Here is a 16,821-nt window from a genome sequence, read left to right on the forward strand (position 1 = left end):
CTGAGCTGCATCCTTTCCTCGCACATTATCCACTTGTCAGAAAAGGCCACTAGATCACTATCCGAAGCACTTGATCATTTTCTTCCATTCCCTAGTCCAAGGGTGTTGTAGCCCAACTATAGCAGCTCAACTGCTGTGCACGGTAAAATCAACAAACTCAATACAGATCAGGAATCAAACCCAGAACCCTTTGGTCGGTGTGACTTCCTGCTACACCTGGTGGTGCCTTTACCAATGTTGGAAAAGTGACGGGGAAAAAAATAATATATTAGCAATAACACACTAATCTTTGAATTGCTGCTCTTTCTGAAACATTTCCTCTTGTACTTTTCTAAGGGAACCTGGGAACTTTATAGTTTGCCTAGCTCAGTACAACAGTAGGCTTTTGAGGGAGTTTTATAAAGGTTCTTTCTTTACCATTTACAATAGAAACAGGAGTAGGCCATTCGGCCCCTCGAGCCTGCTCCGCCATTCAATGAGATCATGGCTGATCATCCAAATTCAATACCTGTCCCTGCCTTCTCCCCATATCCCTTGATCCCGTTAGCCTTAAGAAATATATCTATAGAATGCAATGGTGCATCAATAAACTCTTGAAGTACAGTTAAGGAAAAAGATGAAAAGGGGCTATGCCCACATCATCAGGCACTGGATTATGTTTAATTGGGGAAGTCTGGAATCAAGTGCAGTGAGGCACAGGGTACCACGCGCTTGGATAATGAAAGGCTCAAGCTCTTCAGCAAATGATCCAACACTGCCATATCAGCTACAATATGTACTGCTAAAGGAGCGTTACTAAAATCCAAATCCAGCTTCAATATTAAGAGCACAGGATCTTTAACTGAGGGACCGAAGTCTGAATCTTATCATCGAATGGCATTGCACACAAGTACCCTGTAGCAAACTTGTTTCTCTGTCTTGCTCAGTGGATGGAAGGAGGAACACTAATCTACATGGTTTAAGCATGCCTCCTGGCAGAAGGCTGATTAGCACCATTGATAGCTTCCACAAAAAGGTTTGCCAGCTGTACGGTATGCCTACCTAAGGGCGAAAACAGTATTTGGGTCGGGTTAAATTGACACTACAGCATTCTGATGACTAGTTTAAATTTCAGGGAATCGACGATAAAGCAAAGCAATACTGATTACGCTTGCCTGTGTGTTCATTCATTTCATGGCATTTTATGTATTTTGGTTTTTACTGGGTGGGACACTAATGACATCATTATGGCCTTGAAAATACGATGCGAGAATATGAATGCTTATTCCCGTTGTCCAGTATCTTGGCGTTGTTAATCTATTTATTTTAAATAGCTGAATACCTTTATTTAAAATAGTCCACAAAAGAATTTCATGTTAGGCGTCTGTATTCTAATATTTATGCAGCATAATTTCAATGCCATAGGTTTTGTAGTTAAGCCCGGCCACATCAGTTCTCCTTAGCCAGACAAAACATCAGCAATTTGGTGTTTTAAAATGGAAGATGTCTGATCACACACTACAAAGGACCAATGTTGATAAGGTTTTTGGTGCTTACAAATCACTGCATAAAAAAAAAAATCACCAGCATCCTTTTCCTTCCTTAGCCATTAATAAAGCTATAGCTCAGAAGTAAAACAGAATGTAATTAGAAACAACCATCAACAGTGTGAATATCAACATAAAATGTGATATATTTGATGCAAGTGGAAAAAAACATTTGTTGAATTGGAGAAACATTTTAATACAAGAGAAAAACAGCCACACATGGAGTTAACTATCTTTATTAACTTTAAAACTAAGTCCCCCTGAAAAATGCATCCAGGGACCTTTACAAATCTGTGAATGCATGGATACCTGCCATTAGTACTGCATTCCAACACTTCACCTGAATCTTTAACAGCCATAATTCTGCAATCTGCCTTCAAATACATTACCTAGACGTGCTTATTGATGACTTCATACAGAACCTTGTTCTACAATCTGACTAGCTCACCATTACAAATCATCAGATGTGCAAGTATACGCAATACAGCTAATTTAGATAACATTAGTGTTTGTTAGAGCTGTTTAATGGCAGCCAAACAGCTAAAATCATAAAGAAAAGGGAAAACCAAAATAAATCAAAAACAAAAGTGAAAGAAAACAATGAAATCAAAATTTGTGAACCCATTAGTCTTGTAGAATATTGACATTCTTAAAAATTACATCTACCACTGTGCCAAACAAGAATGGATTTTTATTAAAAACCTAAACAGTTTATATGGTTGGATATATACTTCTTGCAATGGCAATTGGTTGGGATGGGATCCCATTGATTGGTTGTTTGCTGTCTGATGATGAGTTTCTACAATACAGCAGCTGTTTTCCTAATCACGGAATGTCTTGATATTCCTCCTTAATGAACAGATCACAATCTATATACACAATCTAATATAAATGTTTAAATTAAAGTCCAGGGTTAGTGACTGATGACATATTCTATTCCAGTAAAGCAAGGCATCATGAAAATGACTTTATTTCTATCTAGAGCAGCTAATCTTGCCTGCAAGTCTGAGGACATAAAGCCCGTTATGTGCAAAGAAATGCAATCCAAGGAACCATGCAAAATAAAATGACTTGGAAAAACATAAAAAGCCACATAAAAAAGCTTCATAAATACATTAAAATTTAAACTCTATACTGAAATATCATTGTAGGCCTAGCATAAATTGTACTATGTGGCGTAGCCGCACTCTAGGTTCAATGCTTTTGAATCTGCGCAGGTTATTCATGCCATCTTTGGTTGTCTGCAGTACTGAGGAGAGTTACTGAATAAGATGTCAACTATCTGCAGACAGCTGAGCCTCAATGTCCACTCTGCAGATGGGGCACTTCTTGTTGGTAGTCAGCCACTGGTCCACACACACTTGATGGAAGAGGTGCATGCAGGGAAGGCGCCTGTATGAAGGAGAGAAAAAAAGCATTGTATAAGTTTTATTTAGATATATATGCTCACATATTTGTCCAAAAGGGAGTCTCAGCATTAGTATTGCCTTTCAATGTCAGTTAAATCTGTACTTAAAACATTTTTTTCTCCATTTAAGATGCCATCTAAATAAATAGGGAGTAACCTATGCTTGACTGGTGAAAAGAATGAATTAACATAAGCAGATCTAGTCAACACCCAGAAATCACATGGTTTCCACTATATTTATTTAGCTTCCCCCCCATTGTTATGGATTGAGGAATCCTTCTAACCATTTCCCAAAATAAGGCCCCTCAACAGTTTCTGCAAAAACATTTCTTTTTTGATAGTTTGATTTTTGATAAGGGACATGGATAGTAAGAATCCTCTTGTGTGATAGAATAAAACAATTACAATTTGATAGGGATGATAAATTTTTAAAAAATCACATTATTCAAGAAGGTATGTATTACTATCCCTCAGGAATTTGAGACTAACAAATGATGGTCTCTATATCAAAAGCAGACAAAAACAAAAAGCTTAAGCCCCAATATAGCTGTGTTTCAGCAACCACAACAGACACATTTTGTTACAGCAAGATAATCATATGCAGAGAGGTTACAGGTTGATAGATACTGCAAACTAGTTTATCAGGTACTTAATAATTCCAAATACATTTTTCTTTACGGTTCAAACATTGACTCATTACAAGATCAGAGACAGTTATGTACGGAAGAACGTGGTTTTTGACATCAGTGAGGTGGAGTGCTACCCAAGTTCCAAATTACTCAACACAGCAGTTCATTAACTGGAAAGACTCGACAAACGATTGCCCTTTTCAGCACAAAGTCTGTTTGATAGTTAATTAAGATTTTTTTGGCATTTAATCATTTTTGTAAGGATTCAAATAACTGTCTATGAAAAGCTTCAGACTCCGAAATGTTTGCTTGCATTTATCGAAACACCAAGGAGAATATTTACCTACAAAACCATCTTACCTAACATCTTCTCCTTCTTCTAGAATAGACAGACAGATGGTACATTTCTCCTCAGTATCATCCTCTATTCCATCATCCTCCTCTTGTTTGTACTGCAGTTTCCTCTGTAAGTCAGTTATCGCCTTGTTACCACAAATTCAAGTTTGTCAGGTGGTTTAACCATAGCGATCACACAAAGCATTTGCAATATTAGTTTCAACTCACTTGCTTAACATTAAAAGTAATTTATAAGCTGTTAAAACATGAAAGGATGAATCATTTCTATAATATAAAATGGAAATTAATATTGAATAAGAAAGTGTTTGTACCTTTTTATATTTGTGTGGGTATGTGCATCTCTCAATTGTACCCTGCGAGGCACCTCGATTAACATTACCCAGTCGTTCTTCTAAATGTAGCAAATCCTATGAATGAAAAAGAATACCTTGATGTACACATTTTTGTTTTTACATGCTCACATTCTTCTTCATATAAAAGAGCAAGATTTATCACGATTTTAATTTCAAGCAGTTACATTTTCTGGTCCTGTTACTACCAACCTCATAGGTGGCTCTGAGGCCTGGAAACCTTCCTTCCAACCTTGAGGAAATGTAGCGGATGTGAGGGTAGCCTGCCATGTCTGGAGGTACAGCCTATGCAAGAAGAAAAATAATCTTAGACAGCTGAGCTAAAATATATTACAATAGTCCTGAAACTCCCATCTAACGTCAAGTCTGCAGAGATATCATCGTATCTATCTATATTATTGTAATATTGGCCCTGAATTCATGGTCGATATGACGGCGTGCTCTCAGAGTGCGCCGTGATATCGCATGTGAAATTCAGTGCAAGTTCGGGATTTTTGCACGCGCTAAATCCTGAACTTGCAATCTGTCAAGTTCCGACTGCACATGGGCTTTGCTGCATGTTTCACCTCCTCATTCAAATCAACATGCCAGCGAAAAGGTGGGCGATTGTCCACCTACTGCGCATTAATTACCCTGAAATTTTTAACGTCTGGTGCAAACAGACGCAGGAGCCTGTTGCTCAGCGTAAGGGGAGTTGGGGGGGGGGGGGGGGATGAGAAAATTATATTAATGTTGAGCAAAAGCCTTTTGTAGTTTTGGTTTAATTATTTTCCAATTTCTATTTAGATAGGATTTAATTCATTTTCATGATTTCCTCATGTTATCAGACATTTAAACTGTCGATTTTAGATTACTTAAACTAATCAAAAAATTTAAGTTAGTCCAATAGAGGAGAAATGAATTCGATAGGACTATAAGACTGTAATTATAGGCTTATATTGTCATGGTCCAGAATTAAAGGGCTGATGTTAATTCAGTTGCATGCATTGTATAAAAAGCATCCTAACCGAGCTTCATGGTTTAAAGGACACTTTCAGTAAAAAGTATCTCAAGACTTTTCAGTGATCAAATTCTATTAATGTTGAAATCTTGGTTTGCGTATTAAATACTCTTGCAATGATCGTAATTTATTAATAAAATAGCATTTCTGGCTGCTAAATTATTTAAAATGAGGTGTGGGCAAATCAGCAATCTCCTCTGTCTCCTGGTTGGCTAAGAGTCAGTAAATGAAAGGCGCACCGCCCCACCTGATCCCAGGTTTGCACAGGCACAACAGTGCGATCCTGGGATCCATGGGCCACTACGTCGTGCACAACTCTGCAGCGTTTGAAAGCAACTTTTCGAAGGGGGGGTTCGCACAAAGTAAGTGCGGATTTCGTTCGGATGTCGGCGTGTACTCCTTAGCTACGTCGCCGACCACGACTTCAGGGCCATTGTGTATGCATGCAATTCCTGAGGTCATACTTTTATGTCAACATTTTACATTGAAAGTGTCCATGTAAACATTTCAAATGGAAATTCTATATGTAAACCGTTGCGTATAATGATACAGTTGCAGCTTCTGGTCAGTAGGTGGGATTTTGCAGCAAATATCTGTAATCTCTCTCAATTCATCAACATTAGTGTGACATCAGTAATAGGAAAGATGCTGGAGGGAATCATTAGGGATGCAATATATGATTACTTAGATACAGAGGGACACATTAGGGACATCCAACATAGCGTCAAAAAAGAGGTAATGTCTTACAAATTTGATTACATTTTTTGAAGAAGTCACCAAGATGGTGGATGAGGGAAACCCAGTAGACATTGTCTACTTGGACTTCCAAAAAGCTTTTGAAAAGGTACCACACAAGAGGCTTCTCTACAAGATCAAAGCCTCTGGTATTAGTCGTAATATATTGAGCTGGATTGAGAACTGGCTGGAAGACCGTAAGCAGAAAGTAGTTATATATGGATTTGGATATGTTTGGACAGTGGTATTCCACAGGGATTGGTGTTGGGACTGTTGCTCTTTACTGTTTTTATTAATGATCTAGATGTAGGTATTGGGGGCATGACCCGCAAGTTTGCAGATGATACGAAGATTTGTACAAGTGTCAGGACTGTATACAATGCTCAACTGCTTCTGGCGGGTCGTGATGTATTGGAAGATTGGGCTCATGACTGACACGAGGTTTAACTTGGAAAAGTGCAGCTTTATGCATGTGGGCAGGATGAATACTGAACATACATAAACTTTTCCGGGAAAAGCATTAAAGCAGGTGGAGAAAGAAAGATCTGCATGTTCTAGTGCATAGATCTCTAAAGGTTCAGGAGCAATGCCTTGAAGCGATAGCTAGAGCTATCTATGTTGGGAAGTATTTATAAGACAATGGACTATAAGACAACATATACTATTTTGTCCTTGTACAAGACCTTGATCAGGCCTCAGTTAGAATACTGTGTCCAATTTTGGTCTCCTCACATGGTGGGTGATATTGAGGCTTTGGAAAGGGTGCAGGAGGGCCGCTAGACTAATTCCCAATTTAAAGCATCTTAGTTATCAAGATAGGCTAAAAGAGCTGGGACTTTACACTTTAGAGAAACGCAGACTTAGGGGCGATTTGACTGAGGTTTATAAAATGATGAAGGGAATTGATTGTGTTCAAGCTGACAGTTTGTTAGGTTAGGGAGATCCAGGGGTTACAATTTTAAGTCGTACAAGGCCAGATCTAGCTTGGATGTCAGGAGGTGGTTCTTTTCCCAGAGAATAGTGGACGTCTGGAACAGGCTACCGGCTTGTGCAGTGCACACCTATTCGTTGAAATTCTTTAAGTGAGAGCGAAACCGGTTTCTGGCTGGGGTGGAAATCACTTTGCACAAAAGGTAGGCACTGCATAGAATTATCAGGGTCACAATGGTCTCCTGGACTAGTTTTGATTGCCGGGCCGGGGGTGAGATTGGAGAGGAATTTCCCAGGTTTCCCTCCCCCAAATTGGCCTGGGTTTTTTAATCTGGGTTTCTGCCTCTCCCAGGAGATCACATGGTTTTTGAGTGGGGTGGCAAGTGTATATATTGTGATGCACAATTGAGTGGGACAGACTGGATGGACCAGAGGGTCTTTTCCTGTCTGTCATCGTTTGCATGTTCATAACATCTTACATATAAAAACTTGTATTCTCCAACTGACTGTGGGCAACTTAATAGTAATATATTATGGGGGAAAAATTCAGTATCGCCCTGTTTGGGGCGCCATTATTGGCCGTGCGCAAAGTTTAGTGCCTGGCGCTAATTATCGCCTCCGACAGCAAACTTGGCTTTTATCGCCCCCGGAGGTGATTGGAGCGCTAAATCAGGCACTTCACACCTGTCTTAAGGCGCAAAGACCGAGGAGCGAGGCGCTACCTCAGAGCGCTGGTGAAGCAAGGAAGGGCAAATCAAAATAAACCTGCAAAGTGCTGCTCAGTACTCAAAACTCCTTCACACAGCGTTGAATCTCTCCAGAAGTCTCGCTCTCTCTCTCTCACAGAATGTGTGGTGCAAAAATGTCACCGACAAAAAAAGGCAGGAAGTGGTCGCCTTTAAATAGCGCTCCCCTTGTCCCTTTCTGACAGCATAACGCTCCCTTCAACCTGTCGTTGCTAGCGGCAGGCGGTAAGGCAGGGGGCGCCACTCAATATCCGGTCCGAGGCGCTGCGCACTCGACTGACGTCACAATCTGCCGGCGCAGGAGATCGTGGCGGTAGTGTTTAGCGCCGCCGCAAAATGTCTAGTTAATTTCGTGAGCGGCGCAAACATCGCCGTGCCCGGGCGCTAGTTGCTTTGCGCCCCATTAGCGCCCTCTTAAGGCGCTAACGGGAGGCGCAAACAACTGCATTTTCCCCCCTATAAGTCTTATGTCCAGTGCACACTGTTAATGTCTCACAATTTTGTCACACTGGGTAACATCTCTCAGACTAGATTGTGCAACGCAATCCCATCTGTTCTCGACAAGGTTCAAGACTCCCAGTTCTCTAGCATATCAATTTCAAGGTCTTTGCCCTCATTTTCAAATTTCACCACAGCCTTTGCGTTCCCTGCTTGAATGATTTTCTCCAATCTGCACCTTCTGTTTCTCAGAGTCTGCCTTACTGCTTGGCCCCCATTACTTCCACTCTACCAGTTGTAGCAAATCCTTCAGTTAATATGCCCATGTTTTCTAAAAAATCTCTCCCTAAACCACTGAATCTCATTACTTCTCCCATTTCTTTCAAAATGGCTCATAAAAAAAAAAAAAAAAAAAACTTATCTTGTTGTCCTTCCTCTGTTTTGCCTTCAAATTTATCCTGCCCTATTTTCCTCCTTATCCTTAAGGGCCCCGAGAAGTTTTAATACATGAAAATTGCTATATTAATTTAAGCAGTTTACATTTGCCATATTTGTCACGGCAATTTTGTGATGTGTCCTGCTAAATACAGTTGAAAAGTTGCATTAATAACTTTTCAATAGTGACGCTGCCCCCTGAAAATTTAGCGTAGTGGGGCAAAAGATTTAAAATATACTAAATGTTTAATCACTTTGAACTTTCTTATAAACATATTTTACAGAAGGGTTCACATCTAAAACGTTAACTTGTTTATTCTCTCCACAATAGCTGACTGACCTGATGTGTGTTTCCAGCATTTTCTGTTTTTGTTTCGCCTGCAATAATATTCATTTTGTAGCTCCCAAGCAGCTTAAGTCACTTAATTAGTCAAGTAATGGCCAGGATGTTAATCCAGCTATGGGGAGTAGAAACCATAGGAAATGAAGCAGAACACTGAAATCGTATAGCTCATTTCACTGACGTGGCCAGATTTCAAATGTCTGATTTACAGATCAATAGCGTTAGAACAAAAAGTATTAGTATCCTACGTACGAAATCAATCTTGAGATTTAAAATCAGAAACAAAGATTAAACTACACTTCAAGTTTTGAAAATTGTGCGCATTATCTGCTTGTGTAGGTTGGGTTGAAAATTATATTTAACTCCCGGCTTAGTTTTGGCCTTCTTTGAACAAATACTATGCCAAAAAGTTCAGCTGCTTCTATGTTGAATGAACTCCAGCTCAGAGGGTGAACTAATTCCTACCTAGTCATCTTAATCTTTCAGAAAAAGAAGCTGGTGAAATTAACAAGGCTTTAACAACAACAGAAGAATTTTCAAATAATATTTAACTTATTTTAGGGTGGTAAATAGCACACAAGGGGAAAAGCTAGAAGGTGCAGTTTATCTCAAGGTTTCCATGAGTTTAACAACCATTCGGTAATCATCATCTTTTTCTTTTTATCACTGCCATTAAATGGCTGCAAAAACAGCTCCAATTAGGCCATTTGTCTATTGAGATTGAAATTTAGTTCTGGATTTTATATGCATTTCAAGTTCAATTGGGCAATCTGTACTTAATATAGAAATATACAACAATAAAATGTTCAGTTAGAATCCCAATTTAAAACTGATGCATTCAACAGCAACTTATCACCTAACAACTTAGTGAATATCTGTTTATTAGCCCTCCCTGGCCACTGCGAGGCTGAACCACACTGTTCGCAACCTCAGCGTCCTATTTGACCGCGAACCGAGCTTCCAACCCGTATCCTCTCCATCACCAAGACCAGCCACTTCCACCTCCGTCATATCGCCTGTCTCCACCCCTGCCTCAGCCCATCGGCTGCTGAAACCACACCATTTGTTACCTCTAGACTTGACTATTCCAATTCTCTCCTGGCCGGCCTCCAACATTCTACCCTCCACAAACTTGAGCTCATCCAAAACTCTGCTGCCCGTATCCTAACTCGCACCAAGTCTCGTTCACCCATCACCCCAGTACTCGCTGACCTACATTGGTTTCCGGTTCCGGCAACGCCTCGAATTTAAAATTCTCATCCTGGTGTTCAAATCCCTCCACGGCCTTGCCCCTCCCTATCTCTGTAACCTCCTCAAGCCCTACAACCCTCCGAGATCTCTGGGCTCCTCCAATTCTGGCCTCTTGCGCATCCCAGATTTCCATCGCCCCACCATTGGCGGCTGTGTTTTCAGCTGCCTGGGCCCCAAGTTCTGGAATTCGCTCCCTAAACCCATCTGCCTCTCTATCCTCCTCTAAGACGCTCCTTAAAACCTACGTCCTTGAACTGTCCTAATATCTCTCTGTGGCTTGGTGTCAAATTTTTGTTTATAACGTTCCTGTGACGTGCCTTGAAACATTTTACTACACTACAGGCTCTATATAAATGCATGTTTTTGTCGTTGTAATTCTGATGCCAATTAATAAAGCAGAATTACAGAGCTACAGAACCAGAATATCTCCCATTTAGATTGGTTTTCTGCATAAAATCCAATATTTTCATTTTGGTATTGAAATCTTCCGATACTAAAAGGGAAATATTGTGCCAGTACAAAGGACTCTTTATTCTGTAATTAAAAACAAATAAACTGCAGCATATCTCCCATCAATCAGGAAGATATTTCCTGCAGAGACCAACCACTTTCAGGTCTCCATTAGCACTCACAGGTGCTCCACTGACATCTGTTTCAGGGCGGAGGTAGTAGCTAAAGGATGTCTTGCAGCATCTCCGTTCATTTATTTGGGAGTCAGCACGTCAGATCAGCCTGGAAGCGTTTAATTGGTACTCCCAAGCAACTACTGCAACATAAGTTATTGGAGTGATTCTGGGGAAAGCAGAAACCTGAAATGAATGTTCTATGTGCAAAAGAGGAAATGTCTTGTTGAATGGATGACTTCTCCCAACATAGATTGCAAAATTCTTCAAAAAATTATGGTACAAATTGGAGTTTTATATTGAAAGTACACCCTAGAGTTTACTTATCTTTTAAAGCTGGTACATAGTGTTATTTTCCGCTATTGTGCTCTGCTAATAGGTTTTATACCTGTTTTTTCAGTGCAGAAGCCTGTAGTGAAAGCAGCAGTGCACAACACCTTCTCCCTCCACACCTCCCCCAAATTAAAAGAGGTGAGTAATTATAGCAACACCACCATACAATGCGGCAAGCCTGCCACATTTTTGACAATACCATTTGTAAATAATTTACAATGCAAACTACATACATAAACCAACAAGTGCATGAAACTAGTATTAAAATACAGTGGCTCAGTCTGCCATACTGGATTCTATCAAGTCAGGTGGATTTAAGCTTATGACAATGATCTTTTAAATATTCCAGTGTTGAATAAGTGACCATTTGAAAATGCAATTGTCATAAACATGATTTCTGATCACATTTAGGACCATTTTATTGTGAAATATTATCCATTTTTTTTGCTCACCATGAACGGCAGTGCTCCAATTGGGAAATGGTGAAGTCGAGGAGGGGGAGGTGGGTGGTAATGAGCCAGGTGAGGGTGAAGGTGACTTGGTGGATATGGTGCTGCAGTCACCCCTGGTTCGATGCCCAGGTCCCTGCAATGGGTTAGAAAAAAGTTTATTAATTCTTTACACAACAGTATTAAATCTGCACTACTATACTTAGTCCCCTCAATTATTCATAGCTACAAAGTAACAAAGTGTTACATAATATTTAGAAAAAGCAATGAATAACCAACAGAAAGAACCCACAGGTATCATGAGTATAATCATCTGACCAGGACCACTAGTCTGTAGTGACCGAGTAACTTGAATTCTGTTTCTACTACATGGGATTCCAGGGCTTTCGCCAGTGTTTTGGGGATCTGCAATTTGATCCAATTTTCTACATAAACTCCAAAATCAATGGCCTAATAAATCAAAATGACATGCAGAACAAATAGTTTTCTGTTAAAATGACCAATAAGTAATTTAGAACATTTCTTTGACCATGAAATTACTTTATATTCATTAAAGTCCAAAACTTTATTTCAACGGGGCAATAAGATTCAAGAGTGTATTAAATGTTATTGTTTCAGATGCTGCAACCAGCAAAGAAGATATTTACAATAGGTTGGTAATACACAGTAGGCGGTTAGCATTTGAAAACCCAGGGATGAGGCCCTTGTTTTCATCGCTGTAGAAGATGTTTAGCGAATTCAATCACATTATCATTACTCACTGATTTCTAAGTTCACTCAAAACTTTTATTGACATCACAGAATAGATGCTCTTCAATAAGTTAACAATGAAATCACACCACAGCATAGGAATAAAACCATGGGCCCTGCTACCCCATGCAGCTCAGAAACTGGAGCATAAAATGGTTTCAGGCACAAATTAAACAGAAAGATTCTGCACTGACCAGGTTGGCCTCTCTGGTGGTTGTCGAGGATGTGAGGACATTGTCTGAGGAACATGAATATGATGTCCGTGGCCATAATTAGGATGCATACGATGTGGATGTGGTGGAGGTCGCTCATGTGCTCGACTGGAAAAGAAATACAATAGTTAATATATACAAAATTATACAGTAATAACTCAAATTATACATGTCAACTAAAATGCCAGACAACGAGCAGCAGCTACAACTATAACCTTCAAAATTAGGACTATGTAACATTTTGCTTTCTGCTGGATTAAATGGGATATGTAAATATTGTTATTGATCAAAAATCAATATCGAGGCAAATTTGATCTTTTAAATTCGTTTTGCTAATACAATCATGTTGGCCAAATTTGCAATTCTCGGTTTGCAGTTTTGGGGTCATGGGGCTTTAGATTGAAGTTAACATTCAGTCACAGCACTGAATGACATTTAGCAGGAAAGGAAGTCCCTTTCATACATTTACATCATGCATTCAAGATTCCAGTCTTTTTGAGCATGTCAGGAAAGAAATAGTATAACCATGGAATGCGAACTTAAAAGCTTTTTAAGTACCTTTATTAAACTAACCAGTTTCTACCCATAACTAAATTAGCTTTTTTTGATATCTCTGAGCTGTACCTAAAAGTTTAAACAGCAACAGAATCACCACCTGCCAGGTCTAATGCTGGACATCAAAATATTACAACTGAGATTTATCCTCGCCAGCTAAGATTTATCCTCGCCAGCACAAGTTTGGTGGGATGGGCTTTTCCATTCGTCCACGGTACAGTCGGCACTGTGTCTGGTGAATTTTCTGCGATCAGGTTACTTGACATAATTTTAGCAGGCTGCTGGGCAATATTCCCTTTAATTTTAAGGGGCTGTGCAGCCCATTCAAAATACTGCGCATGCGTGGTTTTTCCCATTTAAAAGCCGGTGAGCCGGCTGCGCGGCAGCTCCACAGCCACAAAGCTTAAAGGGAACATTGCTGCTGGGGTACTATTGGCCATGCTTCAAGCTTGCTATTGAGGGAGGGAAGGCCAGGAAATAGCTGCTGCTGCGGCTGCAGGAGTCAGATGCCTGCAGCAGCATAAAGTGCAGGCAGCCTCACAGAATGGTGTCTGAGAACAGTGCTGAAATCTACCAATCTTGGAAGTCTTCATCGATCGTCCTTCCATTAATTTAAGTGACTGTTGTGGCCATTTAAATTTTTCGATATGTTACGCATCATTTAGCAATGCTGTACCCCTATTGTATACAGATATTCCCAATGTCTAGTGATGTATTGGCAGTAATGATGGACATATAATGTTGTACCATTAATCATTGGGATGCTGGAAAATGTGATGGGTTAGATTTTACCGATGGAGGCATCTCCAGCAGGACATTTAGCCACCGAGTCTTCAGGGGAGTGATAGAAAATGTCCAATTTCATCAGACCTGCTGTCAAATGTCTAGATTTTAAATTAGTAAGTCTCAAAGTAACAACTCATGGACTGATACTGTTTTATTCAAAATTGTGGAGACCAGAAAGGCATACAGAAAACATTGAAAGATACAAACTGGGAGATTACACAAATGGTAACATTAACTGCGGATATTTTGGCTTTAGAAAGGTCACAAGTATGAAACTGAGATAATCCAACTTTTAATTTTCCAAGGGCCATATGGGAATTTACAAGTCCCTGGTACAGGAAACTTTCGATTAACCGGCCCCCTAAATAACCCGAACGCTCTATCCACCGGCAAAATTCAGGAGTCGGTTCAGGTAACTTTTTTTTTTAATAATTACTTTTATTACTTTTTTTACTCCATTTGTTGCTGTGCAAGGGTGTAGCTGAAGCTGTTGCTAAGCTACAGAGACGCTTGCAACTTGTGCCGATTGTTTTGAAGCTGTTGCAGGGTTTGTTGCTTTATACGGAGCTCTGAGCTCCGTATCTTTTACTATAGCGTTCGGTTATCCGGAATTGTTGATGAACCGGCACCACGTCGGTCCCGTCCGTGCCGGATACCAGAAAGTTTCCTGTACTTTGTTATAGTAAAAAAATTGTTGGTACCACAGCAGAGCCGTGACAAACATTTGACTTACGTTGGATGCTGCATCATTCTTCTTCGCTGTGCCTCCATTCTCTGAAGCATTTCATGATGGTGCAGTCTTTGAGAGGAAGGTGGTGGAGCAGGGATATGGTGTGGCATTGCTGCTGCTGTTGCAGGGAGATGATGTGGAGGTGGTGGAGGTGCTGGTGGGACATTGTGAGTTGACGGATGTGAGGGAATCTGTGGGTGGAAAGGGTGCACTGGGTGTGGAATAGCATACTCAGGTTGGGGAGGGGGTTGCGGTGGAGGAGGAGGATTTCCATGCGCATGTGGGCATGTGGTCGCTTGGTGGTGCAGTGGTCTTGGCAATGGGGCATCTGGAAGGAAACAGTAAATAAAATCAAAATTTGCAGTTAACCTGAAGTATACACCTTTGAAAAACGTAGAATATCAAAAACTTCACAGGGAAAAAATGAAATAATTAATGTAATTAATACATGCAAACTAAGATTTTAAAAATCCATATAAGGGTATTGTTCACTGCCTCAATCTTCCACAATTTTCTCTCATTATCCCTCCTCTCAAAGGTGGTTCCATGGATGCTGGCAATTCTCTAGTATCTTACCATTCATTTGGCCATTAATCATGTAAGAGGGTTCCAGTACAAGAACAAGGATGTCTTGCTGCAGTTGTACAGGGCCTTGGTGTGAGACCGCACCTTGAGTATTGTGATCAGTTTTGGTCGCCTTACCTGAGGAAGGACATTCTTGCCATGGAAGGAGTGCAGCGAAGATTCACCAGGCTGATACCTGGGATGGCAGGAATGACGTATGAGGAGAGATTGTGTCGATTGGGCTTATACTCACTGGAGTTTAGAAGATTGAGAGGGGATCTCATCGAAACCTATAAAATTCTGTCAGGCCTGGACAGACTAGATGCAGGAAGGATGTTTCTGATGGCCGGGGAGTCCAGAACCAGGGGTCATAGTCTAAGGATAAGGGGTAAGCCATTTAGGACTGAAATGAGGAGGAATTTCTTCACCCAGAGAGTGGTGAACCTGTGGAATTCTCTGCCACAGAGGGCGGTGGAGGCCAGTTCATTAAATATATTCAAGAAGGAGTTAGATATATTTCTTAAGGCTAAAGGGATCAAGGGATATGGGGAGAAGGCAGGGACAGGGTACTGAATTTGGATGATCAGCCATGATCTCATTGAATGGCGGCGCAGGCTCGAGGGGCCGAATGGCCTACTCCTGCTCCTATCTTCTATGTTTCTATGTATTAGCCTAGAGAATGAGTGTTCACAGACTAGTCAACCATGGAATGCATCACAGCCAAGTCAGATTTGAACCTCATCTTTCTGTGCTCATCAAGGTGAGGGATGTTCATGCTGGGGAATGGAACTTCTATTTCAGGCACCCAATGTCAGCCTCTAATATTAAGTCAGATATAGCACAGCCCGATGCAGAGTAAAGCTCCCACTAGTCAACACAGATGGCCATCCACTACTGCACCAATGTGACAATGTTTCAATTTCTTACAGGAACCACTCTGTGGCATTTCTGAGCAAGATTGCCAATCAACGCTCTATAAGAGACGATTTTGTGCTGTAGGTTCACGACCACTAGGAACTCTAATGAGAGTGCACGACGTTATTTTGCATGGGACCCTTCTAGCTGGATTCGAACCCAGGTCCCAGAAGTGTACGGCCAGTGTCTAACTCATGGCATCACTTAGTCCCTTTCCATTCTCACCAGAATTCCATATGCACACATTCTGAATCTCTAGACAGCAGTCAAAAGCAGAAACATAAGAGGCACTAAAGCTAATTATGGTGTCTTCACAGGTCTGACTGAAATCAGCTAATTCATCACCAAGCTTTAATTTCTCTGCATACAGTGGAAGATGAGAGCTCCACAAGACTCAGTAACTAAAGGTCCCAGGTTCAAACACAGTAACTAGAACCTTTACTATTAAATAGAAAAAATCTAAAAAGAGTGTAGATTTTACTCTTCTATTATAGCGCTGGTACTAGCAAAGTCATTTGACACTGTGTAGCAGCAAAGGGATTTGAGCCTGCAATCCTTCAGGTGCAGAGCTTCTAATAGTTGCCACACTGTTGTGGAGAGATGCTAAGTGGAGAAAGAAATGCTTCCCCTTGCTAAGGAAGAGAAAACAAGAAAAAAAAAATCAATCTATTCTGTAGCAGAATTGAAAAATCTTGGCAACATCGTGTGCAACTCGTGAAAGGCAGTAATAGTGAAGAAGCTAGGTTTGTAACCAGA

At 40.5% G+C, this 16,821-nt stretch overlaps 1 protein-coding gene across 6 annotated transcripts in view; it reads right to left on the reverse strand.

Moving 5' to 3' along the window:
- Positions 1-1,746: 1,746 nt before the first annotated feature.
- rnf111 (ring finger protein 111) overlaps positions 1,747-16,821 on the reverse strand; it is a 137,163-nt gene continuing 122,088 nt past the window's right edge. For 3 of the 6 annotated variants that reach the window (XM_085968709.1, XM_085968705.1, XM_085968706.1), the window contains 7 exons: positions 14,590-14,914; positions 12,498-12,623; positions 11,557-11,689; positions 4,463-4,555; positions 4,232-4,327; positions 3,924-4,045; positions 1,747-2,918 (listed from right to left, as the gene is read on the reverse strand). In XM_085968709.1, the coding sequence (XP_085824835.1) occupies positions 2,801-2,918; positions 3,924-4,045; positions 4,232-4,327; positions 4,463-4,555; positions 11,557-11,689; positions 12,498-12,623; positions 14,590-14,914 (1,013 nt within the window). In that variant the 3' untranslated portion in view covers positions 1,747-2,800. Of the gene's footprint in view, positions 2,919-3,923; positions 4,046-4,231; positions 4,328-4,462; positions 4,556-8,894; positions 9,013-10,780; positions 10,941-11,556; positions 11,690-12,497; positions 12,624-14,589; positions 14,915-16,821 lie in introns of those variants that run through there. The other 3 variants (XM_085968708.1, XR_015073824.1, XR_015073825.1) reach the window with 3 other exon arrangements.

This window comes from Somniosus microcephalus, chromosome 27 (genome assembly GCF_052327205.1).
Source record: "Somniosus microcephalus isolate GS21.2 chromosome 27, FLI_Smic_1.0, whole genome shotgun sequence".
Lineage (NCBI taxonomy): Eukaryota > Metazoa > Chordata > Chondrichthyes > Squaliformes > Somniosidae > Somniosus > Somniosus microcephalus.